Here is a 21,053-nt window from a genome sequence, read left to right on the forward strand (position 1 = left end):
CGATGCGTTTAAATACATATTTTTATTAACCGTGAAAATACATTTTCACAATTCCTCTAACATTCAAATCTTGATTTGCAATTTCTCTCGTTTCGAAAACAATAAACTTAATATATTTATTTATTATATTTAGAAATCTGCATAATGCAGGCCCGCTTGACAACATTTCATGAAATTATCTAGGTGTTATTATAAATAATAAATGAAATAATTTACGAACTTATACGTCAAAATATATACTGATAAAATGTGGTAAAACAGGCCAATAAAGGTTAAAACGCTGTGCCTGTATATGCATTTACAATTTGTACATACATACAAATTTACATAGGTACACTTCTTACGTTGAGCGGCGACATTCTGCCACAACGAAACCTTAGTCACATAAAATAGTTATACATTTCTGTCTATCGTAACAATCTTTGTCAATTTATCTTTATTGTGAATTTAAATAAAATTATACAACAAACATTTTAATAATGTACAAAATAATATACATTGTGAAATATGAACAATTTAGGGAGAATTTACAATTTAAAAAATAAAATTTAAAAAGAGAAATTACAATTTAAACAAGTAATTCGGAACATTACTAGAATAATCGAAATAAATGTTTATTAACGCTAAAACTAATATAGAAAAAGAATGGTATACTGATCAAGTTTACTTTGCTTGTTCAAATACTTAAGTACTTCAATTATTAACAATATTTAAATTGATTGATGTAGACATTTTTTACATTTAATAGATTAACAAAAAAAACTTTCTTGAACTTATATCATTCAGTATGTGACGAAGGCGACTCCAATTTTGAGACTTGAGATTTAGATCGTCAGATTGTGAAATATATTTTTAATAATATTGAACAATGTTGACGTAAGGATCTATTGATACTAAAGGTGGAATTAGACTGTAGGAACAAACAGCCTAAAACGAGCTACAGAACTCTGAAAAAAATAGATACCAAAAATTTGAAAATTAGGGCTGAAATTTCATACGTGCCATAAGATAGATTCATACTGATTTATGGAGTGATGTTTCGCTCTTCATCTTCGCTCTTAACCCTATCATGAAACGACCAAAGGAAATTGTATTATTTTGATAGAATATATTTCGTGACTTTAACGTCAACATCATACATATATCGTTCGGTTCCGAAATTTCTGATAAATTGTCCGGGTAAGTAAACAGACAAGTTTAGACGAAAAGAACAGTATTAGAAAATTATTAACGAAGCATTATAACAACGAAAAAATGCAGTAAGAATGTTTTCAGAAGTTTAAATTGAACAGGAGAACAGAGTATCCGCTCGTTTCATCTAACTACATTATAAAACTCACCTAAAAGGAGCCAGATTAAGAGCTATATTACATTATCAAATATGTAGGATGAATATCTTACAATTCACAAACATAATAGAAATTAAAGTGAACTTACTATGTTATTCCAAAAGTGTTATAATTTAAATTTACATATTTCATGTAAGGAAAGTAAACAAATCGATATACCATATATTTTCCCATTTGTTTCTCTTAATTTTATGTACTGAGATGTACAGTGATGTATAATTTTTATAACTTAAAGCATTTAAGCTACATATAGAAATGCTATACATTCTACGTCATATATTGGGGTGGAACAGTTAACGTTACCTACATCAGTTTAAATAAAGCTTATTATATCGCTAATAAGCCACTGTTATATCTTCATATTTTAAAATCTACAATATATTTTAGGAAAAGTCGACAATTTTTTGGAAAAAGTCCGACATATTTGTTAGAGGTTATTTTCATATAAATTTCATGTGTACCTTTGAGATGCGAATATAATCATTAATAATAATTAAAAAAAAATTAAAATAATAAAAGATAACAACAAAATTATTTAGTGACATTAGTGTCAAGCTTATTTAATTGATAAAATTATGAAAATGAAATTATTCGATTGATAAAAATGTTTCAGCGAGATAATATTATTATGACTACCTACACAGGACCGGATTAATCCATATAGAGGTCTAAGGGCCCTTTCTAATAAACAGGTAGGTATCATTTGGATTTTATATGAATATAAACACATGTCTACTTTGCCTATATGAATAATCCGGAACTGTACCTACAGAGTTCACTGAAAGGCGTCTAACGTTCAGATGATAGGCATCAGGCGCGTTAATGTAGGCTCAATAGACGCTTATACTATACATGAATTTGTTTTGTATTGTTATATGGTGATGCATGGTTACTTCACAGAAACAAATTCATCATCTAAACGCAGGACGTCCATCGTGAATGTGAATAGTATATCACTACAAGATTGCCTATCTAAACATATTGCATAGTTACCCGCACAATTCACTATAAAATGCCACCTTTCTTGGCCTTTCTCTACTTACACTACAGAATACGATCACAATTTTAAGTATAAGAAACAGTTCATAATATTTTATATTTAGTAAAAGTAAATTTTATATCCTCAACCGTTTCTAAAAAATGCACATGTTTTTGGATTATTTTATTTATTGCTATTTTATGTAGAGGTATTATTATTGTATTTTAATTACATGAACACATTTCGTGGATGCGCTAATATTAAAAATATTAAATCGTAATAATTTATCGCAACCCTATAAGATCACAAACTCGTTACTATCCTTAAGACGTTATGATGGAAGATTTATCATCAAAACACATACCGCTTTTAGAATATTAAATGTAAATAAAGGTCGAAATCAAAATTATTAGCATTCTTTAGTATTATTGTCCTACCAGAAATAGAATATTGTTATTGAAAAATATGGGACATACATTCGAATGATAAATAATGAATCACATCATCAAGAGAACGAATTCCAAAACATTTTATTTAATAAACTATTATTTTGACAGAAGAAAAGTACTTTAAACAAATTAGTATGAAACCACGATGAAAGTAAATTCTTTTAATTATTATTTATTACAATTAAAATTGCAATCAAATTAAAATCAGCTGATAATCAATTGGATCACAATGAACATTAGGATCCGACGATGATGATGACGGAGCTCAATTGGATTATGTTATGCAGTATAAAATGTCCATAATGTCCATTATTTCATGCAATAACTAGTTCCAATTAATTTCAACAACATACAAATAGACACAGTGACAAAAAGTAGAGATGACATTAAAATTGCTTTGAAAATTTCTCGATTCACATTTTCATGAAAAAAAAAATCGCCAGACATTGCTATCAACGTGATATGTGTAATAAAAAAAAAATGTCATACGAGTAAAATCAGTCATCGTCAACTGAATTGCAAATACAATGTATTATATTTTTTAACAAATCTATTTAATAACCGGGTTATAAATAGTCAATATATTCTCTTGATAAGTTAATGATAACTCAATACAATCACATTAAATGCGTTCATACACTTGTCTTAAGGACTTAGTCCTTAGCATCATTATTATCAAAAGTTGTTCAGATAAGATTATTCAAGATATACCTACTTAGGTATAGTATGATATAGCGTCATCCACGTGGCAAATTATACGGTCAATGACCCCGATTTCGATTACTCCGTACGTTAAGTTAGTATTTCAAGTATTCATATTTTATTTTAATCACAATGTTGCAAACATATTAATTATGACAAATCGTCATAGTCGTAGAATACTGTCGGATCTTTATATGTAATCTTTGTCAGATTCGTCAGTATTCTACGACTATGACGAAATATGTTACCGAATAATATTGTACTTTAAAGTAATATATATATACAATTATATCATGAAAGATATCTATAAAATTATAGATAAAAATAATATGTATATTATTGGCAAAAGAGCGGTCAAAATAATCTACTAAGCTTTGTTTTGTGAATAAATAAAATTCATTTATCTAGCGTTCTCTATAATCTATATACCGTTGATTATTAAAACATATCAAACCTAAAATCTAGTGTGCAATTTGAGAAATCTGGAAGCAATTTAAGACGACTACGAAACCAGTCTTATGCACATACGTACATAAGCACATACACGAATTATTACCATGAAAATACTGTAGGTATAACATTCTGAGCACAACTGAGAATTGGGTGATGAGTGGCAGCAGTATCAGACAATGGTATTCAGATCGCTCCTTAAATAAAATAAAATTTTGTTTTACGGCCTATTAAAACAGTAGTTGATTTTAAACTTTCGCGTTGTTTACACATATTTTAAATACACTATCGGGTCTTAACGCGATAAAAAAAGTTTTTTTTGTAGGTTTTTTTTACACAACTTAGGTAAACAGTACTTACATATTTCTTTATTGCCGACGTTTCAACGTGGCTTGCACTACGTGGCCACGACAGGACGAAAAAATTTTCATCGCATTAAGTCCCTTTAGCGAAATTTAAAATATTAATAAAACAAGTATTCTATCTAAGGCCACTTCCACATTTGTCGGTACATTATATTTTTAAATAAATTTTTGCGGTATCTATCGGCAGGAAACACAGACGCAAGATAAAGAACTTGTAACGAGTTGGCATAGAGTTTATTGGGTGAAATGATAATGTACCAATTAGTCAGGAAATGGTCTAACAGAATCAATGTACCATTTTATATTATCGTTATTGAATAATGTTTAATAATTACTGTATTTAATTTATGACAAAAGTAACAGTCCTTTATAAAGTTTCAGTGAAGTGTTATCATTTTCCTATTGATAGCATAATATTTAATATAATAATTGCGTAAAGAGTAATTGATTGTCATACATCGGATTGTTTGAGAATCAATTACGCTGATTTAATTTCAAATTAAAATTGTTCCATAGACATTACCACCACATTATAATTTAAAACTATAACAGAAATATAAACCTCATTGCACTAGCACTATTTGCTTATTTATTAGGAATTACAAAACACAAGTTACCCTGATGATAATTTGGTTAAAAAAAATAATACAAAATAGTCATATAACTGTCATATAAAACTCCTGTCTGTTAAAAAAGGAATAATTAAAATCGTAACATATACATACAAACAATATGTACAGTTTCAAATCAGTTGACAAAAAAATGTACGGTCGTGTTTCAATGGATCGGATGGAAAACAATTTACTTAGATAGGGCAATGACTGAAACTGCAGAGAGATTTCTCATCCAGTAATTAGGTATATCGAACTGTTCACTTTGCAACTGGTACAGATTATATATTACGCAAATATGTAATTATTATCAAATTTTCGACCCTATACGTCTTGTAGACTTCAATATTCAACGCAAATAACTTGTAGTACTCTCATAGTAAACTGTCAACAATTTTCATTTGGTTCTAACCAATTTACACCTACATTATTATATGTGAAACTTATTTATTAAACTTAGTTGACACTATGCTGGTATTTTAGTCAAGCAATTTGTATATATTATAAGAAACATGTGGCTTCGTCTTTATTTTCTGTTACTATTACTCGTGTCAATATAATTCGAATTAGATAAGTTACAATAATTATAAGGGTAAAATATAACTTTATTAGTAATAATGTTATAATCATATACTTTCTATCCAAATTTATTTATATTGTAACTAATATTTCAAATAAGAAAATAAGCAGTGATAACAACGTTATCAGTGATAGCAAATAAAGTTATACATTCATTGAACGCTTCACTGAGGTCTGGATATTTATTTATATTTATTTAAATTTTAGTGTTTAAATATAAAAATAAATGTATATATGGCGGACTGAATAATGGCCTTTACCAGTCAACCATTGAGCAAACAGAGAATTAAATATAGTAAGATCGAATTGGACTTAATCTCTGAATTTTTCAAATTCATGTCTGGATTAATAAAAAAAAATGTTTAATAAGCCACATTAGAAGCTTTTGTGAATAATGAAGGAGTCTAGAAACAATTGATACTAGAGGGCGCCACCCTCACATAAATAGTAGTAATAATATTACCGAACCGACTGAATTGCAACACAGAATTCATAATACATTGGTATGCTAATAAGAATGCATTACAATTCTTGACTAAAATACTACGCAATGCAAGAGAGGCTTTAACATATGCTAAAACTCCGAAAACTGCAAACGTATTCTTAAGTATTTATATTTGTACCATCTCTACATAGGTATATTGTATCTGAGTAATGTACACTTGGTAAAATCAGACCTTTCAACTCCCTTAGAAAAATGTAATGAGTTATGTTTGTGATATTTAGCGTTTAAATATATAAAATTAATAATTTTCCTATGCGATTTATAAGAGAATCTTAAGAGCTTTATGTAAATAATGTACATGGTAACAAAGGAATTACTTGTGTATCATTCACATAATTACACAAATCGTAATTTTTGTTAAGAAAATATTTGCAAACTAATATTTCGTGATCGGTGAAAGCGAGATTGTGAGATGGACGACAATTCAATGTGAATTTTTTTCCTTAAATGTGCAAATCTGAACCCTATTTGTACCGCACGAGTCGTATCTATACCAAATATACCTATGCATGTATAAGTACGCAAATAAATAAATAACACTTTATTTCACAGCCGGACTGATCGAGTAGCCACATTGGAATTCCTAGACTCTTATAAATTCCTTCTCAGTGGATAGTTGACAAGTGTTAAACAAAAGCATACTCTCACTATATAGTTTATCATAGTCTGTGTGGTCACAAAATGGTTTGTGATGACATTTTCACACCGATACTGTTTAATTTGTATTCTTACAAAAATTGGTCCTTCGAGCCGGACTGCGATTCCTCTTTAGATCATTTCATAGTTATTCTACTAATCCGCACTCTAAGGCTTCTAAGTTCCACGTGACACCCCTACCTTGAGCTCCGTTACCAGAATTCGAGCACATGGACTCGGATCTTGATCCCATATTTCGTTGTCTGCAGAGATATGGTGTAACTGTGGGTGATGATGTGTTGTGCTCCTGTAAATGTAATAAGAGACCCTTTAAAAGAACGATAGATGAGGTGTAAGATGATGAATAATTCTAAGCGATTAAATGGTTAGTAGTTGACATAAGAGCTAATGAAACTAGCACATGTACACTGAAACCCTAAGCGAGTATTACAACACTAGAGGCACGATCTGGAACTTAGCAACACTAATAAAATTATACGATAATATAATATAGTATGCTATGCTCCTGAAATGAAGGTAGCTTACAACACATCACCGGATTACTTACAAGTCTAGTCGGATATTACTGCGCCACATAATACATTGCTGGTTTTTAATGAACAATCACAGCAGAGGTGTACGGTACGTGCTATGGATGGTGTCTGGGCTCGGCGCAGTAAGATACGGCTGCATATGTGGTAATATGAAGTTCTAATTAAAAATAAATATAGTGCATATTATATTGATTAGTTAATAAATATATACCAGTATGATCATAATAAACTGTGTATTAATGAATGATTATTTTAATATTCAATAATTAGACTATAACAAGAGGAGCTGCTTTACTATTAAAATTACGAAATGTAATCGATTTGCAAAAAATGTCATCTAACTGGAATCGATAATAAGTTAGATATCTATTCTAATATAGATATCCGGTCTAGTATTTATTAAAACTTGTTCCTGTATAAAATGCTAACTACAAAGAATAGAGTTTACCTTATGCATAAAAGAAGAGTCTGAAGCAATTGCTTGGGTCTTCAAAAAGCAATTTTTATCACAAAGGTCGAAGTAATTTCCATGTTATTCATATAGCGTGCATTGTGATCGATCAAATAGATTGCATTGAACTTCACAAAACTTGTTTTGCTATCAAATGTGAAGTGTATCACATTATAAAGAAATCATATGAAGGCGTCACTGTTTGTTTACGATGAAATGCCATACGATATAATGTAGATATATGTGATCCAAAAAATTTGAATTATTTATCTGTATATAGTATGTATGACATTATTACGGAAAAAGTCAAAAATATTCTATCACCTGTACTTTTATATAATGCACATTCAATAACAGAACTAGGAGTAGGTAATGTATGGTATAATATGTTATTTAATTTATAATTTCGAAACGAAGAATCCGATCGAAATGAATATAGACATTGGTATGGGCGATATCAAAATGGGTGAGAACCTTTTTTCGTCATTAATGCCCAGAAAAATCTAATATATAGATTTTGGAGCGGTACCGATATTACCCATGCCTAAACACGATTAGATTTCCAACTTGTAGTTTTTGTGTGATAGAAACAAGAAGTTCTCATTTAGCATTTTGAATTTTGGATATCTCATATTCGATCACAAATAAACAGTTAAATGTATTTGGGCAAAATTTTACATATTTTTCTCGGTCCCTAATGATAATTTATTACATAAGTTAGCATAAATATACTTTATAATATTAGGTGATGTAGTCGCGATTTTTTTTTTAATTAAATGTTTTAAAACATTGCATACATATCTAAATACATTAAAAACGCTGGCTGCATTTATTAACTGTTTTTATGAAATGCAATAGGTGTTATCAATAGTTGAATATCCAAGTTCAAGTATACTAACGTGGTATATCAAGGTAAGCAATTAATCAACAGTTACCCAAACACAAGGCCAATCTTTATTGCATAATATAGATGTTATAAGGAAATTTAAAAAATCAAGGTCAGCGATCTATTGGAATGCAAATAATATAATCGATTTTCCGATAAAAAGATAGATAAGATATTTTTACACAGTAGAATTATTATAGACACGTGACAACATTCAAATTGGGCTTGGAAATATTAAATATAAGTAGCGTATTTTGAGCATCTCTGCATTTCCCATGGGTTAGTTGATATTACTAGTAGCATTAAGCTCGTCTGTTGTGCAAATTTTTTGGTAAATAAAGTATAATAAATAAATAAATGCATACATATAATACCATTAAGTGCGGATCGGCTAACAAGAGCGTGTCAGAAGCGAAGAATGAATACATGCCTTACTAATATAAAAGGCTGGATTTTTTACAAAAATAATACATATATATTGTTCTAGTGAAACATAGGCTACACAGAAAAGAACTATACACATATATAGTTCCGGCCTATATAACTTATACAACAAAAAAATTAAATATGCGCTAAATATGCTAACTCTTACAGTTAATGTCGGGAAAAATAAACATTGAAATAGTATGCAGTATAAAATAAAGGTTTTTAAAAAAATTCTTAGTAAGCATTAAGTAATTCTGCACTTATAATAATTAACTAAAACCCTGACGGAATTAAACTCAACTGAAAGATTAAACATTTTACTATTTTTTTTTTTAAGATTTACATAACTAATGCAAATAAATTATATTCCAATATAAACAATAAATAAATACCCATGATTTATACTCTATTCGTGTAAAAAATACTATTCAACAACAAGAGTTCGTAGTGTAAACTAATATCACATCACAAAATGCGCTTGGTACAGTCTGACAAGTATCTGAAGTGGACGTTACAGAGATGAGGGCGCTGCTGTGCTTTTGATGTCTCTTTTTAAAATCTTGCTTTGTCACTATATGAATGGAGTTTCACTAGGTACCATATTGGGGCCATTGGTTCACATTAATCAATATGTGAGCGCGTTCAAATAGATAACTTGGAGCACTATGATGTCAACTGTCGTTAATCTTCAATGTTGCGGACACAGGTAGCGCCACTGATGCGTCCACGTTCAATGATACCATCTCCTTGAAAAAGATTACCGAACCCTTATCGTTTCTAAAGTGAAAAACTGCAATTGAAAATAAATATAAAGCTGCAAGTCTCGTATTGGAATAAAACGCAAGAGACGGAATAAAGTCACTGATATACAACGTTTGTTAGTTAGACCCATGGCTAGTAATAAGTGTGAATATTATGTATGACTTACGTTACGTATATCAGGGTCTTTATATAAAATAACAATATAGATTAGTTGTGCAAAAGAATTGAAAATATAAAGCATTGTGAGCAAAAAATAATATAATGAAGTCATTTAATTTTCCAACTCAAATGATGTTCCTCTTAAGTTTTTTCTTGTAAAATTATCAAGAGCAAGTCTCAAACGGATTACGATCACACAATTTTATTTATCCTAAGGCAGCTAGTATACTGATAGTTAATTTCGACGCTTGAACAAATAAAAAAAAAGAAATTCAATGAGCAGTGATAATAGGATACAGTCGTAACACGTTGATAAGCTACAACGATATATTTACACTACACTCAAGCAGCTAAAATTATAGGATCTTGCTTGACTTCACACTTTTTGTGGGAAAGAAACAATGAAAATTTTGTCTCTTCATATAATTATGTCTGATCTTATCTTATTTTACGTATGACACGTACCAAAACTTGTGTTAATAAAAAAAAAGAAACGCCGGAACAGATTAGACAATTGAATAAACGTCATACTCGGGAACTGTCATCCACTTGAGGACTGGTGTGTTTAGGTTGTTTCTACTAATTTCACCTTCTTTATTACATTGACGTTGCTGATTACTGTACGTTGTTGGTTACTGTATTTACCCCAAAAAATATAACTTCAATATTCTTTAAAAGAATAACACTAGTAAAGAGTTAAATGTATCTTTTATGAAAAACTGGCAAAACTAATTTCTTTGAGACTTTTAATTACTTTTCATAATAGTGACAGAATTGAAATGAATTAGAGACGTGATTGTGTAGCTTGACATAGCTTTTCCTCTATTATGGGTCAATTTTAAGTAACTATTTATCAATTATAGTAATCTTTATAAGTTAATCTCCAGCGTTAACAGAATTACAGTAATAAATATTCTTTAGATTGTGAGCCAATAAATGATAATCATTTAATTATTCGGTTTTTAACAATTTTTTTTAATCTATCTGTCACCAGCCCCTTTTTTTTGGTTATAATCGTCTATAAATGATTCACTTATAATTTAACCAGGCAAGTTATTTTCAAACGGAACGCATCACTACTTGTGTCTAAAAGTTTCAGAGTTAGGTTGTTGACATGATATTGGAGTCTTTACTTGCATGTCACACATGATTTATTTATTTCCTCACTCACAGTTGAGATATCTAAATATTTTTGTACTACATTCTTTCTAGTAAACCATGGTGCATATAATACAAATATATTTAATACAAAAAGTAATATTTAAAGCAAATTTTAGTTTGTACCTTTTTACATGAATGATATTTGTCGAAGTAACTCATAAACGTGATTAATGTATATCCTGTAATCAGTAAAATGAAAAAAAAAAGAAGAATCGGAAATAATTTATCAAGGAACTTAGAGGAACATAATTTTTGTAAGGAATCTACTCAGTAAATAATTAAGCTTTTTTTTTATATACGAGTAAATTTAATAATACTGGTAAGACTACATGGATACCGTGATTATAATGGTTTGGCATTCAATACCTTCGAAGCGAGCAAAATCAATGTTGACTACTTTTTTAAATAATTGTTTTTTTTTTTTAAATATAATGTATCAAATATAAAATTTGAATTAATATAATACAAGATATGGTTAAAAATTGCTGTAGAATTCTTTTTCTATTCGCTAATTTTTATAAATATTGTGTAACTTTAAAACTTAATAGTACAAAGACATTTAATATGCAATAAAAATATGTAAATGCTCATAATTTTTTGTTATAATTTAATTTGTATACTTTGTTTTATAAAAATGTATATCAATTAAAACAGACCAAATATGAAAAAAAAAACAAATCTAATTTTGATTAAAAATAAAAAACCTATTGCAAAGGTAAAATTTTAAATAAACGGAACGAATATATTAGTTAATACCTTTTTCCACATTTATTTATATGTTAATATCTATACAATTAAATCTATTTTGTTAGTAAAAAATATATTAAAAAAAAGAACACATTCGAAATGACCACAAAAAAAAAAGAAATTTAATATCTTTTTACTGATACATAATTCAGATCAGAGACAGAACGTGTGAAATGGAACATGTGTACTTAAATGGGAAGGATTGATACCGACTGGTGATAGATTAGTATATCTACACTATGAGGAAAGAAACGTATTTTTGTGCCCTATATTTTAACCGTTTACGATGTAATATAGAGTAGTGCAATTATATTGTTCAAGTATGTATAGTTCGAGGACAACAATGGTATTGATTCGATACACTATGAAATTATTACTATTCATTATATAGGAATAGCGCTTTTTCTTTATAGTCTTAGATTTTATATTATACTATGATAATACGCATGAGTAGGATAAAAACTTATCAAAAATGTCAAACATTACGCTGTGGTAAATTTTAAGACAATTGCTTAAATTTGAATCATTATCTTGTGCATAATGGAATATTTAGGAAAAAATGATAGGAGGGGTTTTAACAAGATTGAATTAGATGCCAAAACAACAAATTTTAGAATTATTTTTTTCTCATTGCAGATTTATTTCGACGTCATGCAAAATCTACTGTACCAAATAGAATGACGGTTTTTATTATTGTGCTCTTGAAAGTCGAAGTCAAATTGTGGTGTATGTTTTATTACTTACTTCCAAAATCCACGCGTACGAAGTACGGATATAAACTAGTATGTAATCTATATATTTATATTGCTAATCGAAAAAGTTTGCATCAATTCAATTATTTTCTTTTTTCAAATATACGTTTAAATTCGAGGAGTGTTTTTGAAAATAAAAAATGTCCGAAAAAAGTAAAAACTCTACTTTTCTTTTTCCTATACAATCATATATTGAAGTTAAACACATCTTTTGACAATACAACGTCTGTCCAGTTAGCTAGTAAATATATATATATATATATACTTGTGATCATTTCGAATGGTGTGTATATTTGTATAACTAACCTGCTGGTTGGGCCCGCAGCAGGTCGCGTTGTGACAGAGGTCGTTGGGAGGACAGTGGAGAGCACACGGCGCTTCTGCTGATGCACCGCTCGTTATCTGTTCATTAACAACAATTGTTAGTGATCGATAATCACAAATGTCGATTGATAAAAAGTCACAAAAAAAGACATAATATATATATATATATATATCTTTTTTGTGGTAATCACCATATATATACATACATATATATATATAATGTCGCTAAAAGGAAAAACATTCCATTCATACAAATAGTTTGCTAGAATCTTGAATTCTTTATAATTTCTTTTTATTAATTTATTTTTCTAATAGTTCTTCACTACCAATCACATTAAGTATAATTATTCTGTGAAACTTCACATGATCCCTTTGCTCAGCATAGTTTACACTTAACAAATCTAAACTTTAGAAAGAGATAAAATGTTAGTTATAATAAAAAAAGTATGTAAAAATAGTGGCACATACCTCATTACCACCCAAAGGCATTTCGATGAACTCTGGCTGTATCGTGGTGGAGTGGATCCCTTCGTTATGGAAGAATTCTTTCACCTTCTCAGCGATCTTCATGTACTCTGACAGGTTTTGACACCTAAAATATTAGCATTATTTATTAGTTAATATATCGCCATATGGCTCCGCATAGAATTTGCCATCACTTCGCTCTTAAAACATCACCAAAGCCTAGCTGCGGTTGCCAACCCGCCTGCTAAGCGTGACAACTACTGGCAAAATTCTCCCAATAAAGGGAGGCATACGTTCAGTAGTGGACAGTAACGGCTAATAATATTTTTTTTTATACAACTTAGAATGGCAAACTAGCTGACGGTCCACTTGATGGAAAGTAGTAACCGTTGCCTATAGACATGAGCAGTATCATGGACATAACAGAGTATACTGTTTCGCCCATGATACGCCCATGCGTTGCCATTTCTGAGGACTCAGGTGTTATTCCTCTGTACCCTGTAAATTCACGCCATATCCCATCCTTCAAACCGAAACACAGCCATGCAAACACAGCTGCTTCACGGTTGAAACACGAATGGGACAGAGGTACCCAAGCAATCGACTTTTGTACAAAGTCTCCCTCTGGTACATGATATTATTTTTTATCAAATCGGTTCGATAATGATAGGGGAACGTCGTCCATGGCTTTTCTTATTATTTTTACCGTCATTGGGATACTAATATATAAGATTTTGTCATTTTCAACCAACTTTATAAAGAAGGAGGTTCTTAATTCAGTTATATCTTTTTTATGTTTGTTACCTCATAACTTCATCAGTTACAAATCGATTTGGAAAGTTCTTTTTTTATCTGAGTGGATATGATATGATGAACGGAATACTCTCATAGTAATTTTATCAAAATCGCTTAAATATTTTAGTTCAAAAATCAATAACTGGTTTTGTCATAACTGAAATCAGTTTTTTATGTAACACAATCTTAAATTATATCGAATGTATATTACTATGTGAATAAAAAAATAAAATATTAATTGTGAATATAATCCGTAAATAAAGTTATTCCATTTATCCAACTACGTTATTATACGCAAAAATATTTAAAAGCAATCATTACGTCACAGTATCATAAATAAATCATAACTACGAGTATCTAAATATTTCTTGTCACCTAATATAATATTATATTTTTATTTTCCTCATAAATGTACTTTAAAAGCAATATAAAAACTTTACATATATTTTTCCACAATAACAAATACAATAGGTACTAATATAGTTAGTATATTACCATAATAATATAATTCCGTGTAAGACGATATCTGTACATGGAAAATATTTAAGAAAAATTAATATGAGGGGTCAATAGAAGTCAAAACAATCATTTTTATAAACTTTGTATTTCTGTCTGTATATATTATTGTACCGATATCATACAAAAACTACTGTACCACATTGGATGCGATTTTTACAGTTGTATTTCTGAAAATCGAACTTAAAAACTGGTATTTCTTTTATCTTGATACTCTATCTCCATTGTATTTGCTATTTCTGAAATCCACCCGTACGAAGTAGCGGGCAAAAAAATTAGTATATTATATATTACTAGCTGATTCGGCAAATGTTGTGTTATATAATTTTTTTTCTGGCCCTAATCACCTAGCGGTTTGAAATATACATTACGACCTATTCTTATGGGGGGGGGGGGGGGGAAAGGGATTGTTCGTAATGCCGACTACCAGTCGCATCGTTAGCAATATACCTAGTCAGATGAACTTCAGAAGGCCCCCTGGGAACTATCGTGCTGAATTCAAGGTGTATTAATCACGATGGGCTCACTGACCTGCCTTTTCATTCTCATCTATAATCCCTCACTGGTTTCCTGCCAGCGAATACTATCAGCGTACGCGGGATTACCATTCCATTATCATTCATTTAAAAAAAGACTTATTCTCATATCTACCAAATACACATAAAAAAAAAAAAATATCGGACGAGCCGTTTCGGAGCAGTGTGACCACAAACACCGTGACACGTTATTGTTATATATAGATATAATAATATACAATAGTATGGTAATATCTTATCGAGTACGTGTGAGCTTATTATTCTGATAATGTGATATTACACAAGTGATCATCTCCATAACGTATGTATCTTAAACAAAGGTACATTTATCACATTGTTATTTCAACATTAGCATAAGTGCTGTTCAGGCGTCAAAATATACAGCCGAGATAAGATACACTGTTGATATAATAACGTACATAATTTCGAGTTGGGACTTGCAAGAAAGTACAAACTCTCCTTGTTTATATATTAACAGTTAATTGACTTTGTTAGATCAATGCACCGCCGTTTACTCTCTCTCTCTGTTTAGCGTAACGGTTGATTGGTAGAGTAATGCTATCAGGCATCAAGTCCGTCCTGTAGACAGATGTATTACTCAGAGGTGACACAACTGTTAAATTGCTTATCAAAGGTAAAGAATGTTCTTTTCTATCGATAGATTGAAACCCGCCTACATTTTAAACGACTACACCATACCTAACAACCAAGACACGAACAATCGAAAATTTGACAAATAATTAATCATGATAGTTTCCAGGGAAATCGCGTGGAAGTTGATCTGATAGGGTACATTGCTAGCGATGGGTATTATGTCATCATTACTAACATTTCTCCCCTCGTGTAGTGTATTACTGTATCTGTTCAAACTTCAAACATTTCATTTATTCAATAAATATTACTTTACATTACCTACTGAAACAACACTTCAGTTTTTAGGATTGGCAACGTGTGTCTAACAAACTTATGGCGCCGCACAGTGGGAACTCGCCTAAGAAAGCCATCTCAAAAATACTTTTTCCAAAACTCCGTGGATATGCATGTATAATACCTCAAATTGTAGCTAAAGAGTTACTCTATCATCATAAGTATGATTCAAATGTGTCACTATTCATACTTCATAGAACAGAGCATCTAAAGTCAAGGAATGAAAAACATGCAAAAATAATTATGTAACTTAAATTTCGTTTGGTATAATTTTATAGTATCAAAACAATAGAAGTCATATAGTGTGATACCATTTTAGAATGCTTAGAATGTGTACTTTACTATAAAATAAAAATATATTTAGTTTAGTACAATATTACTTAACCAAAGATCCATATATCGTTATATGTATTATTTTCTTTTCTCAAACTTTCAGTTGGAGATTTGACAGTTGCCGAAGCTTGCCGAAGTTCTGATTTTGGTTTAATTTATTAGGAAATATAATGTAATTTGAGGGCAAAAGATTTTTTTTTGCAGTTTTACTGCGTAATATATTTAAATCTAGTATAATATCATGGTGAGAATGTTTTTTTCTAAGTACGTATATTAAGATTTTTTTCTTTATTTGAGATTCTCTGTCTGGACACTCAAAAAATACTTTTGTCTCAATTATTACTTTATATTTTATTTTTTGCGTTACTTTTATCAAGTATTTCACACAGTATTTAGTTCCCATTTCCATACAGACCTATTCTTTACCGCATAACCGCATAATGATGAATTTTTTAAATCAAGTAATTTTTCACACGTCTATGATCATTATTAAGTATAAAATAGTGCATTTACATATGAAATATTACAGTTCTTTATAAGCATTTGTCATTTCTGAACAATTGTTAATTACTTATCTCTCCGCAATGAGTGAAGTCTCGTGTACCGGACGCGACTTAAGTCTCTTATTGTTGAAAGTGATACAAATTATATTGATTCTATCTCGAACTATGTACGAAATAATATTACCGAGTCTTCAGATGCGAATATAGCAAAAATTATCGCAAGTATTTAGAAGTCCTTCATAACTCAGTTTCGTCAACGCTATACGAAATGTGGTTGAAAGAATAAACAGTTTTTAAATCAAAATAGCAATTGGTTTAATGTCATTTTCACTGTAAATCTAGAAAAAACTACATGCGAACCTGAACTTTCTACTTCGACAGAGAAAAGAGGAAGACCTTCTAAAAGATACGATGACAGTTCAGAGAGTACAAAGAAACGGAAAAACAAGGGACTGCTTGATACTTGTGGACTTGATTTCATACTGAACTCATATGTACAGGGTTTAAGGTCACGTGGTGAAGTAGATGAAGCATTCATCGTTGATATTTTACGAGCATGGCCGTCAGAAAAAAAGAGTGAAATACGCAGTAATCTTCTTAATGAACCGGCACATATAACAGCATATTCAAAAGATGAAGATCTTAGCATTTTTGTAGAATTGGATCTGAACAAGGCACAGTATGAAAATATGATTAGTTGTTTGATAGCAAAGAATTGCTTATTGTTTCCATTATACAAGTTGATTCGTGAAGTTACAGAATCTTGCTATCCGCCAAAATCACCAGGTGTTGATTCATTGTGAAAGTGTAATACGTTACTTTTCTGTCTTGCTTCTTGGGCAACTTTCAGAAAATGCTCAAGAGTCACGGAACAAAGACTATAAACAGTTCAAGCTTCATCATGCAAGACAATGTTCGAGGGTACTCACTAACGAAGATATTCTACACGCACTTTTATATACCTCTGACCCATACATAACAAGTTTAAGAAAACCTTCCAATAAAAAATATTTAGAACTTTTTGATGAAGTAAAGGAGCTCTTGAGTGACTTCTAAGTTATCTTTATAAGAGTTTTTGTTTTTTACGCAGATACTTTTACTTATTCCTGTATAAATTTCTTAGGACATAAATGTAAGTCTACAAATTTTATATTTCTTGTATTCCTATATTATTTATAACTATTAGAAATAAATTTTTACTCACAAAGCATACATAATTTAAAAGCATATATATTTAAGATTATCAGGAAAAAAAATCATGTACATATCTTTATTAATACGGAAGTTATAGATTTATGAGATGAAAAGGAGTCAAAGTTCCCACTGTGCGCCGTCGTGTCTATAGGCATTCTATTATGTCTATAGGTTTCTATCTACTATAAAGAAAAGCGCCAATTTATTTTGTCATTTGCAATAAATTGTAGAATAATAATAATTTCTAATAGATTTATATCACTATTTAGGTTAATTTGTTTACATTGAAACTAGTCTTGACAACCAATGCTGCTTGTCAAGGTTAGATATTTGTTATACAAAAACATTTTCAGATTGTTGGCGCGCTAGTTACATAGACGTATTGTGTTATATACTGAATATTTTAGCATAACTAGGCCAAGCAATTATGAGTACTAATTCATTTTTTTTATTTTTTGACGATGTTTTTAACGTAAAATCTATTTGGCTTCAATTGATTTTCTCTTTACGTGAAATATTTGCGTCGGTGATCGTGTCACATAAAAATTATGATAAATGCGGTTTTGTTAGATTTTTCTTAATTGTGGAATTGCTGTAAGTTAGTAAGTTACTGTACACGAGGTCGACGTTATTAACTATTACGAAAATGATTTTACTTTAGAAATATTATTATTAGGCAAATTATCAATGAATTTAAAAAAATAGCATGAAGAGATTTAGGATAGAGAGAGAGATAGAGTATTTGATTTTTATTTGTATATTTTTCCCTTTTGAACAATACATGTAATATATAAAACAGTAAATAAACTTGTAAGCATCTGGAGCATTGGTTCGTTGACATTGGTTTTACTTAGCACAAAGACTATTGGGATTGCGCCAAAACCGATTTATTTGTGAAATAGATTTTCAAAAACGCGACAGATTTGGCTGGACTCGCGTTTATTTGGATGATATACAAGAAATAAAGAAAAACACTTTCAATATGAACGCTATGAAAATCTAAATATGTATATAAAAAAAAAGAAAAAATTATGCTCAGTTTTATAATGATAATGAACAATGTAAAATATTTTAATTACAAGTAAACCTTTTATGTCTTTCTAATAGAAGGAACTTGCTCAAACGATGTTACTTTGACATCCGATTCAACTGCGAATGCGCGCCAAATAAAAAAAAATGAAGGTCGATGAACTTCATTTACATACTATTTAACCATAACCGTTGTGAAGCATTCGAGTTACCTAAATACGCCAAGTGTTTTACAAGCACCTAAAGCGTTCTTATTAAGAACTGTGAAGGAAGATGCAATATCCTAATGCTCAGGGGGGAAAGGGATTGTTAGCAATGGAGACTAAGAATCCCATTGCTGGTAATATACCCAACCAGGTCGACCTCCTCACGGTTCCCCCTGGAAACTATCATGGTTAATTCCTGATGAGTTCATCATGATGGGCTAACTGGCCTGTTTTCATTCTCATCTATCACCCTTCACTAGTGCTCCGCCAGCGTATCCCGTTAGCGCGGGCGGGGTTACCAATCCATTTTCACCCATTAAAAAAAATGCTCATAAACAGTAATGGTTAGGATATAGAAGGTGATGTTTGCTACTCTCCATCAGGTGGAGTATCAGTTAGTTTGGCATTCTAAAACTGTACACATTCATTAGTGTTCCACAGTAAAAATAAGTATGATGGTGATAAACTGTAATTTAACGTGTGACTGAGAACCATGGGATTTTTCTATTAGTCATACAGCCTTTCCGGTTCAAATATAAAGGAAAACACATAGTTTTCCTTCTAATAATTGTAATTTTCAAATGCTGCAGGCATTGATAAAGTCACAGAACCAATTGGGCATTTTCATAATTTTCTGTAGTACGGCATGATACCATACGATTTTCCGAAGTCACGATATAATAGGACGCCCTCCTATTATTATTTGAGATTTATTAGTAACGCGGACTATCAATCCTATTGCTAGCAATATACTCTGTCAGGTTGACCTCCCGTAGTTCCCTCTGGTCACCATCGTGCTAAATTCTAGGCAGACTCACTACGATGAGCTAATTGATTTGCCTTTTCATCCTCATCTACCAGGGAAGGGGGGAGGAATTATTAGTAATACAGAATACTAATTGCAATGCTAGGAATATGCTCCACGTCGTCCCTCCTGGAAACCATCGTGAACAATTCTTGTTGAATTCGTCACGATGGGCTAACTGACCTACTTCATCCTCATCTATAATCCTTCACTGGTGCCCCACCAACGTATACCGTTAGCATAGGCGGGGTTACCATTCCATTATCATCCATTAAAAAAAACCTGAGTAGATTCAAAAGATGCCGATTGATATAGCGATAGCGTATATCAAAATATTTTTTTTTTATCTCGGTAATTCAGTAAATTCTCACGGAATGTTATAAACATTATGTCTAGAATTTTATTAATCTAATCCATATATTGAATTACGCAGGCATTTGTTGATACAAGTACATAATCAACTAGGTAGATAACTTTAATGTTTTGATTGTGTTACAACTGTAATGCTACGCTCAGCTTTGGTTTATCTCTGTGGATAATATCGTCCGAATTAATTCAGCACTTTAGCAGTGAAATGTAACTAGAATATAGTTAACCCTTTGCACTCCGTTGTCGCCGTATTTGCGACATTAAAATGTTAACATTAAATCCACTGTCGCGGCTACAGTAACTCGGTTGTTTTACTGACTCAGCGCCCTTTATAAAATAGCTAAGAAATAAATGTTTTGTTTTATTGCAACGACTCCATTCTTCTTCTATATCACAGGTGTATGTACTTGTAACTAATATAGTGCTGGAGTTATTGGTATCCTCTATGAGTTACTAGGCTGGAGTGCAAAGGGTTAACCCTTGGTAACCTTGGTAAATGATAGTTTAATATACTTTTTACTGGGTACA

The 21,053-nt window shown here is 30.7% G+C and overlaps 1 protein-coding gene across 4 annotated transcripts in view; it reads right to left on the minus strand.

Moving 5' to 3' along the window:
- Positions 1 to 7: 7 nt before the first annotated feature.
- LOC113523582 (uncharacterized) overlaps positions 8 to 21,053 on the minus strand; it is a 39,016-nt gene continuing 17,970 nt past the window's right edge. The window contains exons 7-10 of one of the 4 annotated variants that reach the window (XR_008253789.1): positions 13,316 to 13,439; positions 12,830 to 12,925; positions 7,194 to 7,312; positions 6,791 to 6,932 (exon numbers count right to left, since the gene is read on the minus strand). Coding sequence is in view for 3 of the 4 variants with exons in the window: in XM_052902827.1 (XP_052758787.1) it covers positions 6,774 to 6,932; positions 12,830 to 12,925; positions 13,316 to 13,439 (379 nt within the window). In the remaining variant the exon portion in view is untranslated. Of the gene's footprint in view, positions 6,933 to 7,193; positions 7,313 to 9,243; positions 9,733 to 12,829; positions 12,926 to 13,315; positions 13,440 to 21,053 lie in introns of those variants that run through there. The other 3 variants (XM_052902827.1, XM_052902829.1, XM_052902830.1) reach the window with 3 other exon arrangements.

This window comes from Galleria mellonella, unplaced genomic scaffold, assembly GCF_026898425.1.
Source record: "Galleria mellonella isolate WM207_F2 unplaced genomic scaffold, CSIRO_AGI_GalMel_v1 utg96, whole genome shotgun sequence".
Classification (NCBI taxonomy): Eukaryota; Metazoa; Arthropoda; class Insecta; order Lepidoptera; family Pyralidae; genus Galleria; species Galleria mellonella.